This window comes from Lissotriton helveticus, chromosome 12 (assembly GCF_964261635.1).
Source record: "Lissotriton helveticus chromosome 12, aLisHel1.1, whole genome shotgun sequence".
Taxonomy (NCBI): Eukaryota; Metazoa; Chordata; class Amphibia; order Caudata; family Salamandridae; genus Lissotriton; species Lissotriton helveticus.
In genome coordinates, this window is record NC_136073.1 from 176,711,526 (window position 1) to 176,732,541 (window position 21,016).

The following is a 21,016-nucleotide window of genomic DNA, read 5'->3' on the forward strand; positions in this document are numbered from 1 at the left end:
TGTTGGACTTGGCCCTTATGGCAGGTTCACCCCTAGACTTTTTGCTTTTGACCTGGTGATGGTGATTTTTGGGTTCTGCGCACTTTCACTGTGTCCCAGTGGAAAGTGCGTGCACACTTTGAGTGCGTGGAGTAAGATAGGCCTGCCCTCCCATAGGAATGCATGGGGAATGTATGTGTCCCTGGTAGTTCCTGATGCGTGGGGAGTGCGGGCTCGAGTTTGGTATGTGTGAACTCGTGGGAGTGAATGCTGCGCAACAGTATGTGCGGCTTGTATGTGTCTAGTGGGGAAGGGCCACTTCTAGACATGGCTATGTGTGTGCTGTGAAGGTGCTGGCGTGTGATTGGCTGGAGCTGGCTGGCATGCCAGGCTCCAGGAAGTCTGGATGGGTCTGCCCGGTGGTGAGTGTGAGATTAGCATGCTGATGGCTGGGGAGGAGTGTACCTGTGTCCTGAATGAGGCTGGGTTTTCCCCCACACAATGCTGGCTCCGCCCCCCTGTGGTGCGTCTAACGACCCTAGCCCTGCCAGTGAATAGAGAGGGTGGTTGAGCCCATCAGCAGTGCTCACAGAGCAGCTGCTGATGGGCCCACTATAAGAAGTGGCTGTGTCCCCACACAAACTGTTCTCTTCCAGGATCCTGAGGGGGCTGCGGCTGTTGCTGGGCCAGAGGACCGCCACTTGGACTGTCTCCGTGCCTGGAGACCCAGTGAGCTGGCTCTGGGCCCAGCCTTGCCCCCCCCTGCCTGCCCAGGAGGACTTTTGCTGGGCTTGTTGGCCCCTAGCGCCTGGGAGCGCTTTATTTGGGCCTCTAGCGCTTGAGAGCGCGTTATTTTCGTCCTAGCGCTAGGAGCGCTTTATTGGTGAGAGCCGGTGCCCACCCGGCATTTGCCCCGTGCTTTGCCGATCTTGGAGCCCCCTGGCAGGTGCCCACCCTGCCAGGGACATTACTGCCCAAGCGAGGGCCACCTCGCTTTTATTTGTGAATTCCCGGGAGGCTACCCTGGATTGCGGCGAGAAGAAGTTCCTGCCTGCCTCAGCAGCGCGACCCGGAGCCTGGGGGCTCGTCTGCAGGGCCACGCTGCCATTGGCTGTCCCGCCAGCCTACCGAGCGTTAGCCTGGCCGGAGGGTTGCCCGGCAACGGAAGGAGCGTCCTCGAGGACGTCGGGGAAATGGCGGCCTAATTGCGGCTGGGGCGCCGGCCGCACGTACTGCCCAGGAGAAGCCGGAAGCAGCGGGAGTCGAACCCGTGCTCCAGTGAGGGAGGAAGAGGGACAACAGGACGACCCGGAAGTGCTTTTGGTCTCACGGGGCTCCCGTGCCCTGGGAGAGCCCCGCCGACGGCCGAGGGTGCGTCGCCATCAAGGAGGAGGACAAGAGCCCACCCCGCCTCCTCCGGACCTAGTGTGTGGCCCGCTCCGCACCGGAGCAACAGAGGAAGTCTGCAGCAACCGCCGGAAGGAGCCCCCGCCTGCAGAAGTGCCGGTAAGTGAAGCCGGCTGGGTGGAAGCTCCAAGTCCAGGGCAGTTGGGAGAGAGGGGGGACGTCGGGGCACATTGCTGGTGTCCGCCCCCCCCTCCAGTGTGCAGAGCCCCGGGGCTCCAACGACCGGGGCATTTTTGTTGTTAGAGCCTGCGAGGCTCAGGGCTATTTGTTTTCAGAGCCCGGAGAGGCTCCAGAGACGGCCGCATTTTGTTGTTGGGCCTGGAAGGCTCAAGGGGGCATTTTTATTTACTGAGAGCCCACGAAGGGCTCAGGCACCACAAATATCCTTGAGAGCCCGGAGAGGCTCAAAAGCGCCACAGTTGTTAAGGAGCCTTGAGAGGCTCAAGGGGCATTTATTGATTTCGAGTCCCCAGAGGGGGGACTCCAACGTTGGTGACACATTTGCTAGAGTCCTGAGAGACTCTCAGGGGGCACTTTTGTTTGTTTAGAGCCTACAAGGCTCCCCCCATCGTGTTGGCCCCATCATTGTTCTTACAGCTGCCCAGCACTTCGTGGGCAGCTGCCACGTTTAGGCCCTGACTTTGGGACACAGGCGTCCTAGCCCCTGCGAGGCCAGTGTGCCGAGGGAAAGTCACAGGTGGTGACTTATGTGAGTTTGGCGCAATTGTTCATTTCCTGCACCTCTGAATGTGTTTTTATGCGTCATGTGCCTTGTTCTTACACCTCTGAATGTATTGTTGATGCATCATGTGTTTTCCTTCCTTACACCTCTGAATGTATTGTTGGTGCATCATGTGTTTTCCTCCCCTGCACCTCTGAATGTGTTTTAATGCGTCATGTGCCATGTTCTTACACCCCTACAGGTATTGTGATACTTAGGTGGTTGTTTTTCTCCTAGTGCAGGTGGTACTAGTGAGGTCCTGGTTACCAGTGGTTACTGGTTGTGTGCTACAGTGATTTTACATTCTATGTGCTATGTTCTAAAGTGATATTCAAAGTGCTAACTTCTAAAAGTGCTGATTCCTGACAGTGGTCCAGGTGGCCCTGTCTTGTACATATCCCCTGTAAATTCTGCCCGTGCCTCTGGCACATTGTAAAGTGTGTGTTTTTATCTAATGTGTTTTGGTGTAATACAAAGGCTATTTTTATATAACCTTGTGTGGAGTTTCCTTTGTGGTGGGCCTTTGGGTGTTGTTGCTGGGGTGCGTGCGCAAATACTTAACTCACATCGCCTCCGAGTTTAGCCTTGCTGCTCGCGCCACCTTACCTAGAGGGTGAGCAGGGGTTATCTTGGCGTGTAACTCCCTTGCCCTGACTTAGGAGTGGTGGTCTCTGACTGACTTTGGCGAAAGCCCTGGCCAGCCAGGGATCCCATTTCTAACAAAGGGCATATATTGTTTCTAGAGTATTACTGTTGATGCAGTAATCATAAAAAAAATGTGAAAGAAAACAGGAGCTGGCTGATACATTAAACGTGATAGACAGGTCAAAGCTATGGCAAACCAAAGAAGAACCACTGGAGTGGAGATATGTGGGGCAGTGGCCAGAGCAGCTGACTCAAGAGGTGGGGATCCTGGTTCGAATCCCGGTGGTGCAACATCCTGTGATTCTGGGCAAATCACGTAATTATTCCTGGTGATACTGTTGCGTTTTATAAATCTGTTGCAAGACGAAAAAGCATTAAGAGGCCCAACTTAATGGAAAAAATTGTTCCACCAACGCAGATGTTAACAGTATTTCGGCGACAGGAAATTGGTAAGAGAAGCAGAAGAGGAACAAGCATTGGTAAATGCATGAAAATATGCTACCTCCAATATGGAAAATTAAGTGGCACACACAGGAACCAATGAGAAGCCACAAAAGAGAGGAGCCGGATATATACCCCTTTTAAGTTTATAATATAAAACAATAGATTTCTCAAGCACAGCGCTTGTGAAACCTAAAACAGAAGGCATAGACCTTACTTTCTTCTTAGTGCGTTGTTCACATAGTTAGTCTCATCAAAGGATTCTGTAGAGATGCAGCAGATAACATGTACCACACCTTCTTTCCATTCCATCACATACATTACCAATGAGTAGGATATTCATATGCAAAGTGTATACGTAACACTCATACGACTGTTGGGTGTTAATATGAATAACATACTTATTCGCTAATCAGGAATGTACTTGTCCAATACACTAGGTACATCGGGCTTTTACTTAAAACATTCTTATTTCTAATATTAATCGAAGACCAACATTGGACCTTTTGTGTGGGAGAAAAGTAGTTGTCCAGACCAACTCTAAACCTAGTACACCATGCATGCCATGCATATGGCCCACCCATTCCCTGTTCATTACCTAATCTCTTATTATTATACAGCCGATATGATTAATACTTTTCTTGACTAGCTCCAAATACTTTTTTCATAAACCTCTTCTCGTTTGTTGATAGACTCAGAAATCCACCCCATAAAGTGTAGACACTGTGACTTGGTTACATTATGTTTTTTATTTTATTGATGACGCCTGATGACGTAAAGTTGACCTACATTTTTCTGCTTCAAGATTTTATGATATAGTGCAGGAGAAATAAATGCATAAATAGTCATAGGGTTTCACCCACTCTGAAAGAAGCAGATCAGGAACTCACTATAAAAAATAAATATATAGGGTAGGCGCAAAGAGAAGATGAATAGCGGACATGTTAGTTAGCCCTACTTTGATGCGAAAGCCTTTCTATGAAAGTTTTGTTCACTTATTATTTTTATTTTTATTTTTGGGACACATGAATATGACAGTTTTTCTTTTTGTGCGTTGATTGTTTGGAAGAATAACAATCCATTTGTCGAGTTCCATCACTTTATAGGAAGGCTCCTCTTTGTCAAAGTATTATACAATTGTCAAAGGAAGTGAGAAAAGTCACAGGGCACAGTGTAGGGCCTTTGTGCCTTATAACTGCATAACGGGGAGTCCTTTAATTAGTACTTTTCTAGTAATATCAGTAAAATAATGATTAAACTGACATGTTTAAAGAATGTTGCTGAAGATAACTACAATGTCTTTTCATTTTTTAGAAATTCTAAGGTATATCGGTTTGCCACCCAAGCAGAGCCACAATGGCCAGGAGAAGAAGTACAGACTATCGAGCACTCCCAGAATATGAGAAGAGTTTGATCAAGAGAACCCTGGAGTTGGGGACGGTCATGACCGTATACAATTTCAAGAAGTCGTCATCTGAAAGAAGAACAATCCAGGTGATAATGGAAACATGGCAAGTTGCGTGGAGCAAGACCGCTGATAAGATTGAAGGAGTTGGTCAGTATTTCCACAAGAATACCGTTATTGATTTTTTTTGTATGAAAAGATCAATGTTTCTGAAATGTTTTCCTGATCTCTCATCGCAGAGATGATGAATATTCTCTTGAACACATGAATTCATTTCACTCTTCCAAATTCAATAAAACCTTTTAATGACAATTTGTTTTAACCATTGAATCACAGGGAGTAAAAGGATAGCCCTTGCTGCTTACTGTTTGCTGACCATTATTTTTAAATTACCATAATGTGGAATGACCTTCATGTGCTGAAATCGACCTTTTCAGTTCAATGTGTGTTAAAGAAGTCCATGCAGTGAAAAGAAACACTCTTTGTCCCTTAACCCAATATTACATCATCAACATTCACTAACATTAAGGGTTCCAGAATCTCCTCTGATTGAAGATATCTGGTTGGGTTGTAAAAGCTATTGTGATATCTTTCACTAGATGGTACCTACAACAGATGGAGCTTTTGCTTCATTTTAGTCTAAACACCGTGGCTCATGAAATAAACTCCTACTAACAGTCTGTGTTCATGATAGATTTGCTACCTGAGGAGCTTGGACGTAACACATTACGATGTCCAAGCTCAAGATGACCCAAGGGGAAGAGATTTGATAATGATTGGTTTGAAATTTGGAGGCTTTTTGAAGTGTATTTTTGTTAATAGAGGGATACAACGAAGCAAAATATGATGTAATATGGTGGCTTGTGTTTATGGACTGGTTTTGTAACACATTTCTGAGTCTGCAATGATGTTTACAATAAGACACCAGACAAAATGGAATTGAGCGGTTGGTGCTTAAGGGGCTGATTTCACGGCTAAGACTGAAATTTTAGCAATGTGCTTATACTTTTAACTATATTGATGACCCGTATCAAATTACTTGGGTCTCTTAGGGTACTGGGAACCAGTGTTGGTTCCCTGTAATTCATGCATGGGGCCTCCTGATTTTCCAATCAGGAATTTTATGTATGATTTTATCCAAGAGCCACAGTTGACAAAGAGTTAAAGTGTATAATCAAGGCATGACAAAACCATGTGGAAGAACAGCTGCTGTTTACGGATAGCACATAGCAGATTGGCCAAAAGTATTACTTGCACATAATCATGTTAAGTCGATTATTCTAATGCTAAGCCTCTACTGTATGTTTCTACTCACCCATTAATGGCGGTGGTAAGCTGTTGCTCAAGACACTCAGTGAAGATTAAAATCATAAGAGAGTGACTGGATGGATGCTATTGCATTTTTCGAAGTCTAGTAACATTGAGTTCGAGGTATCTGTAGTCCTCTCATTTATAACCACTCAATCATTCTCACAATGCAAATTCCCTAACTGCTGTTAATTATCGGGTAATCATCTAATTTTCATGGCTAACCATTGATGGGATCAAAGTGATTGTGGTATGTTGCCCGTCACAGCTAGTTAGGTCTTGCCTGGCGATAGCAGCGCGCATGTGCTGCCCTCGCCATGCAAGGGCCTTTTGGAATCAATACAGTTTCCGACGGGGCTTTAAGCACCGCCCTTGTTTCCAATTGGCGCACGTCATCGTTTATGTTAAACGACGGCGCATGATTGGAAATCGGGCTTTTGGGTTACTGCCTTGTCCACTTTTAGGACGGCCCATCTGGACAGGCCGATGCCATCTTTGTTTCAGATGACGTAGGAGGGTGTGCTTTTAGCTTGTTTACTAGCTTCTGATTAGGAATTGTGCTTCTTTGTCACCGCCCCTGCTTGTTTTTTTGTGTAACTGCTCCTCACGAAATAGCAGTGCCGAGTCACGAGCTCTTTACAGCACAGATGGTCTGCCTTTCCAGTGCTCCGCTCGAAACTCAGCTGTGCCATTATTTCAATGTAATACTTTAAATCCAGTTTGTATACGAATAGAGTCTCTGTACTCTGCAGTGCGCACATGTGTGTTGAGCTCACACTGTGTGTATACATCTGTGTTCTCTGAACTCTGGACACCATGTACGCTTGTGTGATCGGCACATGCTGTATGTAAACATGGCAGAGTGTGTTCTGCTGTTCAACAGAAGCCTTGCCCTTTCCAAGAGGCGGGCATGGCCTTTCCCTGGCTCAAGGCTGGTGAAACACGATACGTCCCTTCTCAAATGAGAAAGGACTGTGCATTGATCCGCAATTCTTTTCACATAAAAAATTGGTCTTTTCCCTGGCTTTTGACCCAAGAAGTCTTTTCAGCTTTCAGGAGTTTCCCCTGCTATTATTTCCTCATACATAAGTATGTGACGTCACATGATTGACACTGAACCATCCGAGCCTGGTGTGAATGCAGACTGTCTGCTCGAGTCTGGTGCAAGAAGAGGGCACGCGCAGACAGGCCTTCACGAGCCTAGTGCAAGCAGCGCTGCTATGATGACGCCTGAGAAACTCACGATAAGCCATTGCTACAAAAAGCACAGTGGAACCGGGGCAGTGGCAGCGTCTCCAAAGGCAGAAGGGCTAGGGGGAGTCATTCACATGTCAGAGGGGACTGAGCATCTGCAGTACTTCCAGCATGAGGAACAAGTTACTATTAATAACTACATCCACACTTAATGACTAAAACTGCATTGTGTGGAGTAACACTCGTTTCAAAAGAAGACATACATTTTAAATACAAGTCAGAACGAAGTTAGTGCTACAGATTTAAAGTGGCATCCTCAAAATGTAAAGTGGGTGCTATCCAATCAACAAAGTAGAGCTCCGATTTGTATAAATATTGTCAATTAACAATCAGTAGTAACCAACCGACTGAAACACTCACAAGGAAAACACGTGTTCACTCCTCAGATCCAGCACTTTAAGACCAGTTTCTAAATATACTTTTCTAGCCAAAAAAAGAAAAGCAAAAAACTGCAGCTGATGAAGAGTGGGCAAAACTGAAAGGAAAACAAGATCAGGAGGACTGGTAATTCGGGTTTAGACTAGTGGAATGCAGAATCCCTCTCCATCTCTTGAAGAATGTTAAGACTACTGCCTACTGCAACTTTAGTAAAACAAGCATTGGCATAGCCAATAGGTCTTGCCTTTGGAACCTTATAAGTGTTTAGCCAGAGCTATTGGCTTTGCCCATGTATTTAAGCTATGATGTAAAGCAGCATGTGTGTTCGTGTTTTTGTTTAGTCTGTGATATGTGACGTAAATGTGTTTGAGGTCTTGGGTTTATCAACCGATCTCCATACCTAGTTGTGGTGAGTTGATGTAATTTTGCATTCTCCTGCCACATAATTTACTTAGCCGTGCCGTTTAATTCCAGTGGCCCTGGTTTTAGGCTTTGTACGTTATTGTGTGAATATGGACGTATACTTCAAAGTATCTATTGTAGTGTCTATCTGGGAAATTCACTTAATCTCCCCTTGCCTACCAAAAATAAATGTGCACTTGTGCAATGTTACTGGTGCTCACTTAAAGCACTCCAATACATTTTTCCCAATTTTGAAAGGGTTTTGCAATTGTGAACATACCTATTTGCGCTTGTGAGTTTCACTTATACATATATGCAAGGAGATTTAACAAAGAACCCTCCTCCCCCCGGGAGTACCATGGAAGACTAAAAATATGTTTTTCCACCATATGAGGAAGGTTACATGTCTTACTGATGTCTAAAGCGTGACACCGGAAGTTACAAACAGGTGAAGAGAAGTACTTGTAGTATCAGAAAAAAATAATACTTTTAATTACACTTCTTCTCAATAAGCATTGCAAGAACAAGAACATTAGAAGACATTTTTTAAGTTAATTCTTTTTTAATAGGGTCGTGCAGTTCTATGTAATGTCTTATTGGTTGCATATAAGGTAACAAAAATACTTATAACACTTTTTTTATTATAACTTTTCAACATGCTGCACAGCAGCAATGCTGCTTTACAGCATAGCTTAAATACATTGGCAAAGCCAATAGCTCTGGCTATACACTTATAAGTCTCCAAAGGTGAGCCCTATTGGCTATGCCAATGCTTGTTTTTCATTTGTAACCGTTGACAAGCACGTCCCCCTATGCAGCTTCCTTCAAATTTTAGCAGATTTCTTGTTCTTCACAATCATTCACGTTGTCTTCTTTTGAATTTTTCAAATCTACTGTTTTTTTATGTTGCAAAGAATGTTGAAATATTACAGCTTCCCTACCATTATAGTTCTTGCATTGGTGCCAAGGGTGGTGCTGTCATAAATAGAGTTGGTTGTCAGTTACGGTTCTACTGCAAGTCACCCCCACACAATGTGATCCCAGACTAACTGGCTTTAAGTGCGTATCATCTATTGTCTATTATTTTCGAATATTGCGACTGATATAGGTGCAGCTGTCATTCACTTTCTCAATAAACAGCATCCCCTGGAGGTGTCCACCCATACTAATACTGGTCCAATATAGCAACTTGTGCAACTGAACATAGCAACACTGCTAGAAATAATTATGCTAGGTTCACAATAAATAATAATCTAAAACAAAAAAACATAATTCTGTGGAGAAGACTAGAGTGCCATCATTGGACGAAGCACACATGTTATTTAAAACATCATCAAATGTGGCCCACATTGTGAAGTGGGGAAGCTAAATATGTTCTTCGCCTAGGTTGGTAAACATCTTTCCACCCGCCCTGGTTGGGATGCGCAAAATAATCTGCTGTAGGACCATTTATTATCATTATTGTAATCCACATACATTAATGTTTTTCAAATTGTTAGCTGAAGTAGAGTTTTTTTTAGATCAGGTGCAAGGACCTAGGTTTCAGGTTGCCACATGAGTAAACTTTCGTATTGCCAATTACTTATTATTTTGCTCTATAAGCAGATCTATGTTTTTGCATGGCTGGTATGGTGGTAAAGTGCTCCATTTTAAACATGGTAAACTTGGAATACACCAAGTTGACATATTTAATTTACTTTTAAGTCCATAGTATATAGTACTATATGTACTTAGGGTCTGTAAATTAAATGCTTCAAGTGCGCCGCATCACACATTGTGCCACCCACTGAAGTAGTAGTGTAAAACATATCTACAAACCCGCCCTTGCAGCATGTATTTCCAGTTTAAACTGGTGTTTCAACTTGTTAAAATCACCCTTTTGCCAGGCCAAAACCTTCTTTTTTAATATGTATAAGTCACCCCTAATGTAGGCCTAAAAACTCATAGTGCAGGTTGCATGGCACTTAAATATTAGGACATGCATATTTAAAGTTTTATACATCTTGGCATTGATAAACTTACAAAGTCATTTTCACCACAAGAAAGCTGCCTTTCCCATAGAAAAGAACTGGGCTACAAGATAACTCATTATAATTTATAACTTCAATTTGGGACTAGTTGGAAAAGTGGTTCTAGGCCTCATTGTAAGCGGCAATTAAAATCTAAAACGAATTGATCAGATTTTAAATTTAAGATCCTACTTGTAGAATTATCAAAATGTAATGCTGGTATTTCATTGTGGAAGAGGTGTGGCGCAGCAGCCAGGGTGCCTGACTCCAGACCACAGGGTTCACGGTTCGATCTCCGGCATCTGTGGCAGGTCAACCCAGCACCATGTGAATCTGGGCAATAGCTTTCTTAGTCTTCCAGAGAGCCCCATGCGCCAGGACACCTCTCCGGAGGTAGCTGTGAGCTTTACAAATGCTGGTATATTTCTGCCTAAACCTCAAATCGTCTTGTTAGAAATGGGGTCCCTAGTTTGCACCCTTTTCATGTAGAGATCCTCACTCTAGTCAGGGTAAGGGGGTCACAAAGCTAAAATAACCCCTGCTCACCCCATTGGTAGCTTGGCATGAGCAGTCTGGATTATGTCGGAGGCAATGTATAAAACATTTGTACATACACACTGTAGCACAGTGAAAACACCACCAAAGGAGTCCACAACAGTTTAGAAATATAGCCAATATTTGTCTGAATAAAACAAGACCAAAATGACAAAATCCAACATTCACAAGTCAAAGTATCACTTTTCATAGAAATCAATGGATGTTTTTTCATTTAGCACACTGTACCTGATATGCGTCAAAAATTAAAAATTAAAGACGAAGACAAGCGCAGGGGAGGTGAGGCACCGGAAAAGTAAAAGAGGTGATGGGTCGACTCCTTACTGACATGGGAGGTGATGCATTGGGTCCTTACTGCTAGGCAGGGAAGGTGATGCATCTGTTCCTTACTTACAGGGCAGATAATGCGTTGATTCCTTACTGGAAAGCGAGGTGATTTGTCAGTTTCTTGACACTTTGCCTCAGTTCCTACTGAGGTGCTGTGCCTATGAAGAGTCGGTGCCCAGGGGCGATGTGTCGAAAATCCGGACATGCTGCATTGATGTGACAGCAGTAAAGCAGGCTCTGCTTAGATTTTCCAGCCACGGAGCAGGTGCTGCGCCAATTTCACAGCCACAAGCAGGTGCTCCATCAGAGTGGGTGTCACGGACATTGGTGACACAGTGCTCGGGACCCATGCAGCAGTGATTTTTTTGGATGCACTGCCATGGTGAGCTGGGTCCTGCAGTGAAAGTCATGGTTGATGCACTGAACTGGAACCCGCTTCAGGTCAGGCAGCGGTAATGCTTCAATCTTTTGCACCAAAGCGCCAAGTAAACAGGCACTGAGTATCGATGTGTGGACTTTCTCCATTAGAGCACCAGATTCTAACTTCCACGGGCCAGGGAACTGGATTTGGCACCACTTTGCAAGTCAGAACTCTCAGCAGAAGAGCCCAGGCACTGGCAGGCGAAGTCTTTGATGGTCCTAAGACTTTGTAACAAGAGGAAAGGACACAGAAGCACATGGAGAATCTTGGAAGCAGGATATAGAAAGCAAAGTCCAGTCCTTTCACTCCCAGGACAGAAGCAGCAAGCAGCAGGCCAGCACAGAAAGCAACAGGCAGAGTGGCGGTCCCCTCTACAGCATCCAGCTCTTCTTCCTGGCAGAATGTCCTCAGTACAGAAGTGTTCTAATTTTGAGGTGTCAGTCCACTACGTATACTCATTTCTGACTTTCAAGAATGCAAACTTCAGAGGGAAGTCTTTGTAGTGCACAAGAACCTCCCTTTCCCTGACCTCGCTCCAGACACACTAGGGGAGGGTGGAGACACCTTTGTGTGAGGACAGGCACATGCCTATTCAGGTGTTAGTGACAATTACTCCCATCACTTTAGCTCAGGAAGGGCCATCAGCCTGGAGATGGCCCATCAGGATATGCAAGGCACACCTCATCTTCCTTTGGTTGACTGTCTGGAGTGAATGGACAGGAGCCCAACTGTCCTAACCCAGATGTGTATTCTACAGACAAAGTACAGAAAGCTTAAGCAAGAAAATGCCCACTTTCTAAAAGTGAAAGGAACAATTGATGAACGGAATGCTGAACAATTCAAACATTCACCCTAAGTCACAAAGGTCTGGGTTTAATCCATTGTACTTTTGCTGACCACGCCACCCCAGTTTGGACCCAGCCATATGCAAATCTGTCTTGACCCTGTTCCTGGCTGAAGACGGCTAAAATGCCAGAAACCGGTCCTAGGAAGCTTGTTTCCGGTCCAGGGAAGGCATGGCTTGGCAGTTCGGGCTGGACTGTTCCCATGAGGCACAGGGTCAGACTGATTTGCATATGGCCATGTCTGAACTAGGGTGGCAGAGTGGGCTAAAGAATGGTGATGGATTAAACCCAGATCTGTTGACTGGGTGTGAGTGTTTGATTGGTTCAGATAGTCCGTCCATCACCACCCCCTTTTGTAGCGCCCTGTTCCTCATGGGAGCAGTTCAGCTCAAACTGCCAAGCTAGATGCTCCTTCAGGAAACAACTCAAGACCTGGCTGTTCGAGCAGTAGCATACCCCTCCCCCCAAGCGCCTTGAGACCCTCCCGGGTGAGTAGTGCGCTATACAAATGGCATGATTGATTGATTGATTGGGACCAGAAACAAGCATCCTGGGACTGATTTGGGGGCATCACCTCACATCAGCCAGGCTAGCTTGAATCCAGTGGCGCAGTGAGTATGGGATACACGTCTGGGCATACCCTTTCCACTTAGGGTGACATAAATAAAAGGAACAATTGATGGACGGAATGCTCAACAATGCAAATATTTACCCCCAGTCACAAGGATCTGGGTTTATTCCATTGTTCTTTTGCTCACCATGGCACAGCAGTTTGAACATATCCATCAATTGTTCCTTTTACTTTTGTACCCTGGGTGGGAAGGAGATGCCCAGACGGGTCCAGTTTTAAATTGGTTTGCTTTGTTCCTTTAAAATAGAATGCAAAGAATCAAAGTCAACCATGACCTTTGCAACAGTAAGCTGGTCTCAATTTGAGTGCCTCAAGGATCCGCACTTTCACCCACACTTTTCAACTTGTACATGCAACCTCTCACTGCAATTCTGAACCGCATAAACATACACCATCACATGTACACCGATTATTCTCAATTGTACATGAAAATTTCTTCACCGGATGACATCAAAACTCTTAACTGTGCACTTCTGAAAACTCAACATTCGTTATCTCAAAACCACCTTATGATAAATACACTTGAGACGGAATTCCTCCTGGTTTCCCTCTACAATCATTCTTCCCCAATTCAGGACTGGCTCAAACAACTAATGGTCCTCAATTGCATCCAAATGTTGGTGTTCCAGTCACCTATGGCTCCTTGATATCAACTCCCCACCCAAGTACTTCTGGAAGATGCCCACCTCCACCTGAAAGTCTCATCTACAATTCCATGCGCGTACCGACGATATACAAAGCACCCGCCAAATCAAACAGCCCCGTCCCGAAGACAATCCCAATTGAAGAGGATCAAAACGCTGTCGACCACACAGCGCAAAACATGGCGCAACTCTCCTATGACTCATTGTGAATTTAAAACAAGTCACACGTGCAATTTATATCATCCTTGAGTCATACGCTCTCACTCACTGTATATAATTTACACTATTGCTCACCTTGTGCCGCTCACGCTGTCCACCTTGTCACTTGCGTCGCCACCTATGTCACTTGCACATATTCAAGCACCAAGTGCAATTTTGGGTTGTTTTTGATTTATTCTATACAGTGCTGCTTAAACTGTATTTTTCCCTCCCTAATATTGTTTGTTTAAATATATGATGAATAACAATCATAATATCTAATTTGTATTAAATCTCCTTAATTTCTTTTGCGGTAATGCTTCCGGCATACGTGCATAATTGTCTCTAAAAACAATACCTGTCTGTTTAATTTAGACTTCTTAACATGGCTGTAGATTTGCAGAGGTAATAGCCAGATACCAGTTAAATTCTCTTCAAAATTAAAGCTCATCTTATGTGGTGGAATCCAAAGCAGTTCTAAATTAGTTCTAAATCAGTTCTTCAGTTTCGTGAATCGGACAGATCACTCTATTACGCTCTTACTTAGCTGAATTGCAGCTCCCGATATAGAATAAAATAGTCATAAGAAGTACTCGGGCAAAAAGTCACTAAATGTTTTCAAACTCCTTTAAGACTCTCATTGTAAACTTTATTTTCGATATCCTCCCGGAGTCATCCCACAGCTGCAAGACCACACTTTTCAGCTGAGCGGGCTAGGCCTCCCTTTCTGAAACAGCTTCAATACACACTTCCAACTGAATGATTCCACCCAAACCTGTTAAAAGCACAAGAGTTAACCCACTAAGAACAATTTGTACTGCAATCTAAATCCAACTTTACCACAGATCCCTCAAACTGACTCATATGTGCTGCAAGAAAGTTTTATTCCCAGCCCCGTATTTGCTGAAAATTGACGTCACCATGACCACGGCTGGCTGGCTTTATCAAACTGTGGGCTTTTTCTTAACATTTCAGGCGTCAACATTATTTTGTTCGGTTAGTCTAGCTCAAACCTTCCCAAAAACTCTACCACAATGGCACACATAGATCATTGATGATTTCTCTTAAAAACATCAAGATTCAAAATCTTAGTAGAGGGCCACACAATTATGAAAATAAGTAAAACCATGCAGCTCTGAAAAAGAAGAGTACAACATCTATGGTAACTAAAAAACACAAATATATGTTTTTCTTTAGAACTACAGAAACAAGAAAATAGTAAGAAACATTCTAAAAGTAAAGTAGCGAGTGTACGCTTTTTGAGTAAGTAAATAGTTTATCAGAACCATTTTTTGGAGTTAGGCCAATCTGAGAACTTCCTTAGGTGGAAACAGTGGTGCTGGAACAGTTTGAGTGGGGGGTGATAGGTAGTGCTTAATATCATCAATGTTATGGAGACTGTGGAAAATCTTTGTGTTCCTTATCAAGCCCATCACTCATGGATTTTCTGCTAGAATATGTTTGGACGAAGGGTGGTTTCAGCATCCTTGCTAAGGGCCTTTTTTAGATTATTTGTATCCAGTGTGCATTTTGAAGCCTATTTTCTTAAATATTTGGAAACGTGTGGTGTGGCAGGGTGTAACCATAGAGAGGGAATATAGTTTACATTTAAATTGCCTTTCTATGCTAATAAATCATCAGCAACGACCACTTCACTGTCATGGCTATCTTACTTGGAGAAGATGTAAGCATATATGTATGTAAACACTGTGTATTCCAAGAGGAAACCTGGGTGAATACTGTGTTGTTTAAGGATTTGTTTTGGGTCTATATTCATGCTGTTTTGATGGAAAAGTTATAACCAGCAGTTCCACAGCAATGACTGCTCCTTTTGTTTAAATATTCCACAAACATGTAAGTAAACTGCCAAAAAGGATGTTAAAAAGGATTTGAAAATCACTGCTAATGCCGATATTGAAGCCTGAGAAATATTGATAAACAAAACGAAATAGTCTGTGAATTACAGAGTCAGTGACAAGGGGATCTCCATGCACCATGTGAGCTTAAAACAAAAGGCGCACAGGTACAAAACTCGAGTTTGTATGTTTCCACAGGATTCGATTGGTGACCATGTGAAGAAACTGAAACAAAAAGATTGCACAGGTGCAGAACCTGAAATTGTGGGATAGTACACACTTGTCATTCAAATTCACACAATAATGTACACTTTTAGAGCTGAGCAGGCTACTGGACAATTCTCACCTCCAGTTCCAGATATAGGAGTGGCCTTACACGTCAGAGATTAGCATCACCCCATGGCATTAGAAAGCATTAAGTAGTAACATGGCTGCCGCTTCTGCAGTTATACTAAGGCAGCATTTCTAAATTCCACAAGAATCCGGGATATGTGACAATTCAAATGCATTTAATTTAAAATATACAGTGACAAAGGTAATGCAATAGTCAAAAACTGTGCAACAACATAGTGATCAGTAGATAGTAGTTAGTGTAAAAGTGGGAAAAGACTTCAAACAAAACCAAATATTCAATGAGAGAAATGACAGCTGTTTGCACAATTTCTTCAGCAACGCCTATTTGTAACTACAGTGTTGAAGGCATTCCGGCCCTAATGGAGGAAATGCAGGGTTGCTTTTCTGGACAGCTCAGGTATGAAAAACTGATGATGCTGCCAATCTCCCAATTCAAGGAAAGAAGAAAAAAGAATTTTAAAAAATCAGTTAAAGGTGTAAACTAACAAAACCATTCGAAACGGTCGTAAGAGACATCTGACTTTTTCAGCGCCCAGTGTCTTGTATACAAATTCGAATGCCTGTTCTTTGTGGGTGGCTGTTTACAAACTGAGAAGATCAATGACCAGCAATCTGAAGTCCTGCTCACCTGGGGTGGAATATTTGGGGGAGGGGGGGGGTCGAGTGAAGTCAAATTTTGCCTCTGTTGAAGTCGCTCACGTATGCCAATTGCAGTGCGTCCTAGTAAGCTGTGTGATACACCAAAACAGCCTTTAGCATGAGATGAGAGAGGATTTACAGGGGCGGCTCCTTCATTTGAGTAGAGGAGCTTCGTCACACAAGCCCCAGGGCTGAAAAATAAAATGATAATAAAGTTGAGTTATACCATTTTATTTTTCAGCAACCCGTCTTGAGCTAAGTGTCAGGACGGGGCTGGGCAAGTGCGGCCGAGTGGCAGCAGCAGGGAGCGGTGAGCTTTAAAATGTGCATGTCTCTTTGGCTGGGCATATTGGCACGGCCAAATAGACATGCGCATTTTATACTCCTCTAACCTGCTGTCTTAGCTAGCTGGGTTAGACAGATAGGTTAGAGAAAGCGCAGGCCTCCAAGTAGTCCCCCTAGAGTCTGGCTTGCAGTGCCTGATACCTGGCCACACAGTGACATATTCCATTGCTGGGCAGCTAGCCAGCTGGAGTCGTGCTTGCAACCCTTTGCTAGGTGGCCACATGGTGGGCAGTTGTCCACCAGGAGTCAGTATTCCAATGCACACAATATAGGATTCCTCCGATGGGCAATTAGTCCACCTAGAGTCTGGCTTGCAATGCATGAAACCTATCTGCACTATGTAGGATTCCTCTGCGGGGTATTTAGTCCACCAGGAGTCGGGCTTGCAATGCGTGATACCTGGCCACACAGTGGAGGATTCCTCCACTGGGCACTAAGTCTACTAGGAGTCAGGCTTGCAATGCGTTATACCTGGCCACACAATGGAGGATTCCTCCGCTGGGCACTTACTCCACCTAGAGTCGAGCTTGCAACCCTTTGATAGCTGCCCACATGCTGGGCAGTTAGTCCACCTTGAGTCGTGCTTGCAATGCACGATACCTGGCCACACAGATGACGATTTCTCCACTGGGCACATAGCCCACTTACTTGCAATACTTGATAGCTAGCCTTACAGTGAAGGGTTTCTCCACTGGGCACTTAGCTTATCTGGAGTCGAGCTTGCAGTGCCTGATACCTGGCCACACAGTGACATATTCCTTTGTTGAGAAGCTAGCCCACCTGTAGTCAAGCTTGTAACACCCCTCTCAAACGAGCTTTAGACACCAACAAGGCACAGAGACAGCCTTGTTAGCTGTGGTCGAAGAAGCCAGGAAAGTTTTAGACAGTGACGGGCCCGCAGCTATCCTTTTGCTCAACCTCATTGCGGCCTTCAACACTGTTAATCACCAACTTCTGATTACAACACTTAGAGAGATTGGGGTGACAGGAATCTTACTCAAATGGCTTGAGTCTTTCCTGGTAGACAAGTCATTCCAGGTCTTTATGGGTAATGTTAGCGCCAAAAGAATGCCATTACGATGTGGGGTGCTCCAGGGCTCCTCCCAGAGCCCCACACTCTTTAATGTCTATCTGCATCCTCTGGCCGAGGTGGGTAAACCATTTGGGGTTAACATCATTTCCTATGCTGATGATAATCAGCTGATTGTGTCCCTCAACAGTCTGGACAATGTTAAGAGCAATTTGGCCAGCTGTTTGGAAGGGATCTCCGCATGGATGGATGACTCCTTCCTAAAGCTGAATGCAGCCAAAACCGAGCTGATGCTCTTGGGTAAAACCACTAACATAGACATCAACGCCCTTTGTCCTAAATGTTTAGGGGTGATGCCTACTCCCAAACCTCAAATAAAAAGTCTTGGGGTGTGGCTGGACCACAGCCTGAACTTTAAGGAACAGGCAAGCAGGGTGGCAGGTACCTGCTATGGAATTCTAAAAATGATCAGGATGGTTCTTCCCCTTTTGCCGTTTTCTGCCAGGAAGCTTTTGGGCCAAGCCTTGATCATCTCGAGGCTTGATTATGCCAATGTGCTATGCCTAGGGTCTCCAGCCGCAACCATTAAAAAATTGCAAACGGTTCAAAACTGTGCGGCGCGACTGCTGATGCAGGTTCACAAGCAGGAATCAGCTAAACCTTACATTATATCCCTGCATTGGCTTCCAGTGGCCGAGAGAATTCAGTTTAAGGCTGTGTGTATTGCCCATAAGGAACTATCAGCTAAGGCCCCTCAGATTCTTCAATCCATTATCTGCCCTTAAAAGTCCCTAAAAGATCTTTGCGCTCTGAGAAAAAACTTCTAGCAATAGTTCCTAGAGTATACCGAGCTCGGAGTGAGGGACGTCTTTTTTCCCTCATCACGGCCAAATGCTGGAATCAGCTCCCAGATCATATCCGACTCGAGGCTAATCATCTCTCTTTTCGCAAACAGCTGAAGACTCTGTGTTTTCTGGAACTTTCTGATCGCTTGATTGTTTGATGGCTTTGTCTCTAGCGCTGGAGGCCTTTGGTAGCCATGCGCTTTACAAGTGTCTATTCATTCTTTCATTCATTCACTTAAGAGCTGGCCACACAATGGAGAATTCCACCGCTGGGCACTTAGTCCACCTGGAGTCGAGCTTGCAGTGCATGACAGCTGGTCACACAATGGAGGATTCCTTTGCTGGGCACTTAGTCCTCCTAGAGCGGAGCTTACCTGGCCACCCTGTGGAGGAGTACTCAACCAGACTGACTCCATTTACGAGGTAGAAGAGTTCAGGCTCAAGACTCAATTACTGACTATGCATTACCTTACCACTGTGATTTCTTTATATCACCTCTTCATCATTCTTACTTCTCTCCCAATTTTTTTATCTTAATATCTACCTTTGTTTAATATCATAGTTCTTCTAAGCTTCACATATGGCATTATTGATGTTTTTGATTCACCCTATTGAATTTCTAATACCTTTAGTGTATTTGTCTGCATGGTCTTTTTTTTATTCCTGTACTTTTGAATAGTGTATGTTTGCCATTTGAGCTCTTCATTTCCAAATTTTTTCCCCAGATGTTTAAATCTAGTGCAAGAAAAACAGGAGCACTCAGCACATGTGCTGTTTGTGGTGGGGACAGTGGATGACCAGCCAACAAAGTAACAGAGCGAACCGAACCGAGAGACCTGTGTGGGCTCATGCCCTGAAACTATATAAATTCAGTATTTGTAAAGCGCGAACAATTACCCAAGGGTGTCAAAGTGCTGGGGGCCGTCGTGAAGATTAAGGGTGCTATTGCCCAGAGTCACATTGAGCTGGACTGACCTGAGGCCGGGGATCGAACGGTGAGCCTCCGTATTCCTGTGTCAGCCGCCCTGGCTGCTGCGCCACACCTCTCCCCATTGGCATCAATATCAATATAACTGTATTCGGTCTGAATGGAAATATACCATAAAAGTACATAGAAATATTGCACATAGCCGTATTCAAACATAACATTTAAAAAATGATCTTGCATTAAAAACAGACTAAAAGATATATGTACATAAACAGGTTTATAATTCCGTAAGTATAAGTCCTAATCACATTTTTAAAACACCATTATGCTCATACAGAGAATGGCTGAAATTTAAAATGAATAATGGGGGAGGCGAGAGAACAGAAACGTCTTTATCGGGACCACTATGTGCTTCTACTATCCCCTAAATTAAGTCAAAACTTCCTCCCAGCCTAGCTTCATGTATTAAACCATAATTCTAGCAAATTAACCTAACATGGTGTTTCAGGCCCTAAAGGCTGCTTTAAAAAAATTTACAGACATTGAAAACAACTTCGGGTAAACTCAAAGATTGTAAATAAAGGCGAGCTGTTCTACAATGTCAAAAACCTAGCCTCGGTAACAAAGGTTTTAAAAAGTGCTTTTGTGCTAGGCTGTGCAAATTGCAGAAAAACATAAAGTGCAATAGTGATTGTGCGGAATTATTGTCACAAGGACAAGTGCAAACTATATTTCCCTCTGGGTCAAAAAATGTTTTGAAGAATAAGGACCAATGAATTGACCCTGCTCTAAATCGAAAGAGAAATGACTGCTCTTATCTAGACAAGTCCAAGGATAAATATAAGGGGGATTCATCTGTGTGGAGGAGACTACAATAGTGCAACACTGAGGATTTAGTTAACTCCTTTTTAGTCTAATGTTTGCACAATATGTTATGTTATATTTAATTTATGCAGCGCACGGCTACTCGAATGTGTCCCGGCACTTGCTTCAGAAAACAGACAAATGAACACTAATCAGAGACTAAAAAAGCAACGTTTTACATTTTTTCTTAAAAAGCAATGGATCATGGGTGCCCCGAAGGGCCAAGGGCAACATGTTCCAGGCCAGACCGGCTTTGCGCACAAAGGAATTTCCACCAAGTATTTGACGCTTAAACCTAGGGGTCTGTATCAGCAACTGATCAGATGAGCGCAGCTGTCTCCCTTGTGTGTTAAATCTGCCAATAAATAGGGCCTAGACTGTAAAGGGCCCGATCTGCGATAGAGAGCATTATGGATTTCAGACGAGATTCAACTGGGAGCCAATGCAAGGAGCGCAGGTGGGTGCGAACACTGTGCCTTGATGACAGACCCAGAAGAAGTCTGGCCGCCGAGTTTTGGACAACTTGCAGTTTCTCGGCAAGAAAACCCGGACTACCAACCAGGAGGGCGTTGGCATAGTCTTATC

At 44.1% G+C, this 21,016-nt stretch overlaps 1 protein-coding gene across 3 annotated transcripts in view; it reads left to right on the top strand.

The window, feature by feature from the left end:
• Window positions 1-21,016, top strand: part of PLCG2 (phospholipase C gamma 2) — a 488,855-nt gene that overhangs the window by 81,596 nt on the left and 386,243 nt on the right. For all 3 annotated transcript variants that reach the window (XM_078669997.1, XM_078669998.1, XM_078669999.1), the window contains exon 2: window positions 4,508-4,748. In XM_078669997.1, the coding sequence (XP_078526123.1) occupies window positions 4,550-4,748 (199 nt within the window). In that variant the 5' untranslated portion in view covers window positions 4,508-4,549. The remainder of the gene's footprint in view (window positions 1-4,507; window positions 4,749-21,016) is intronic.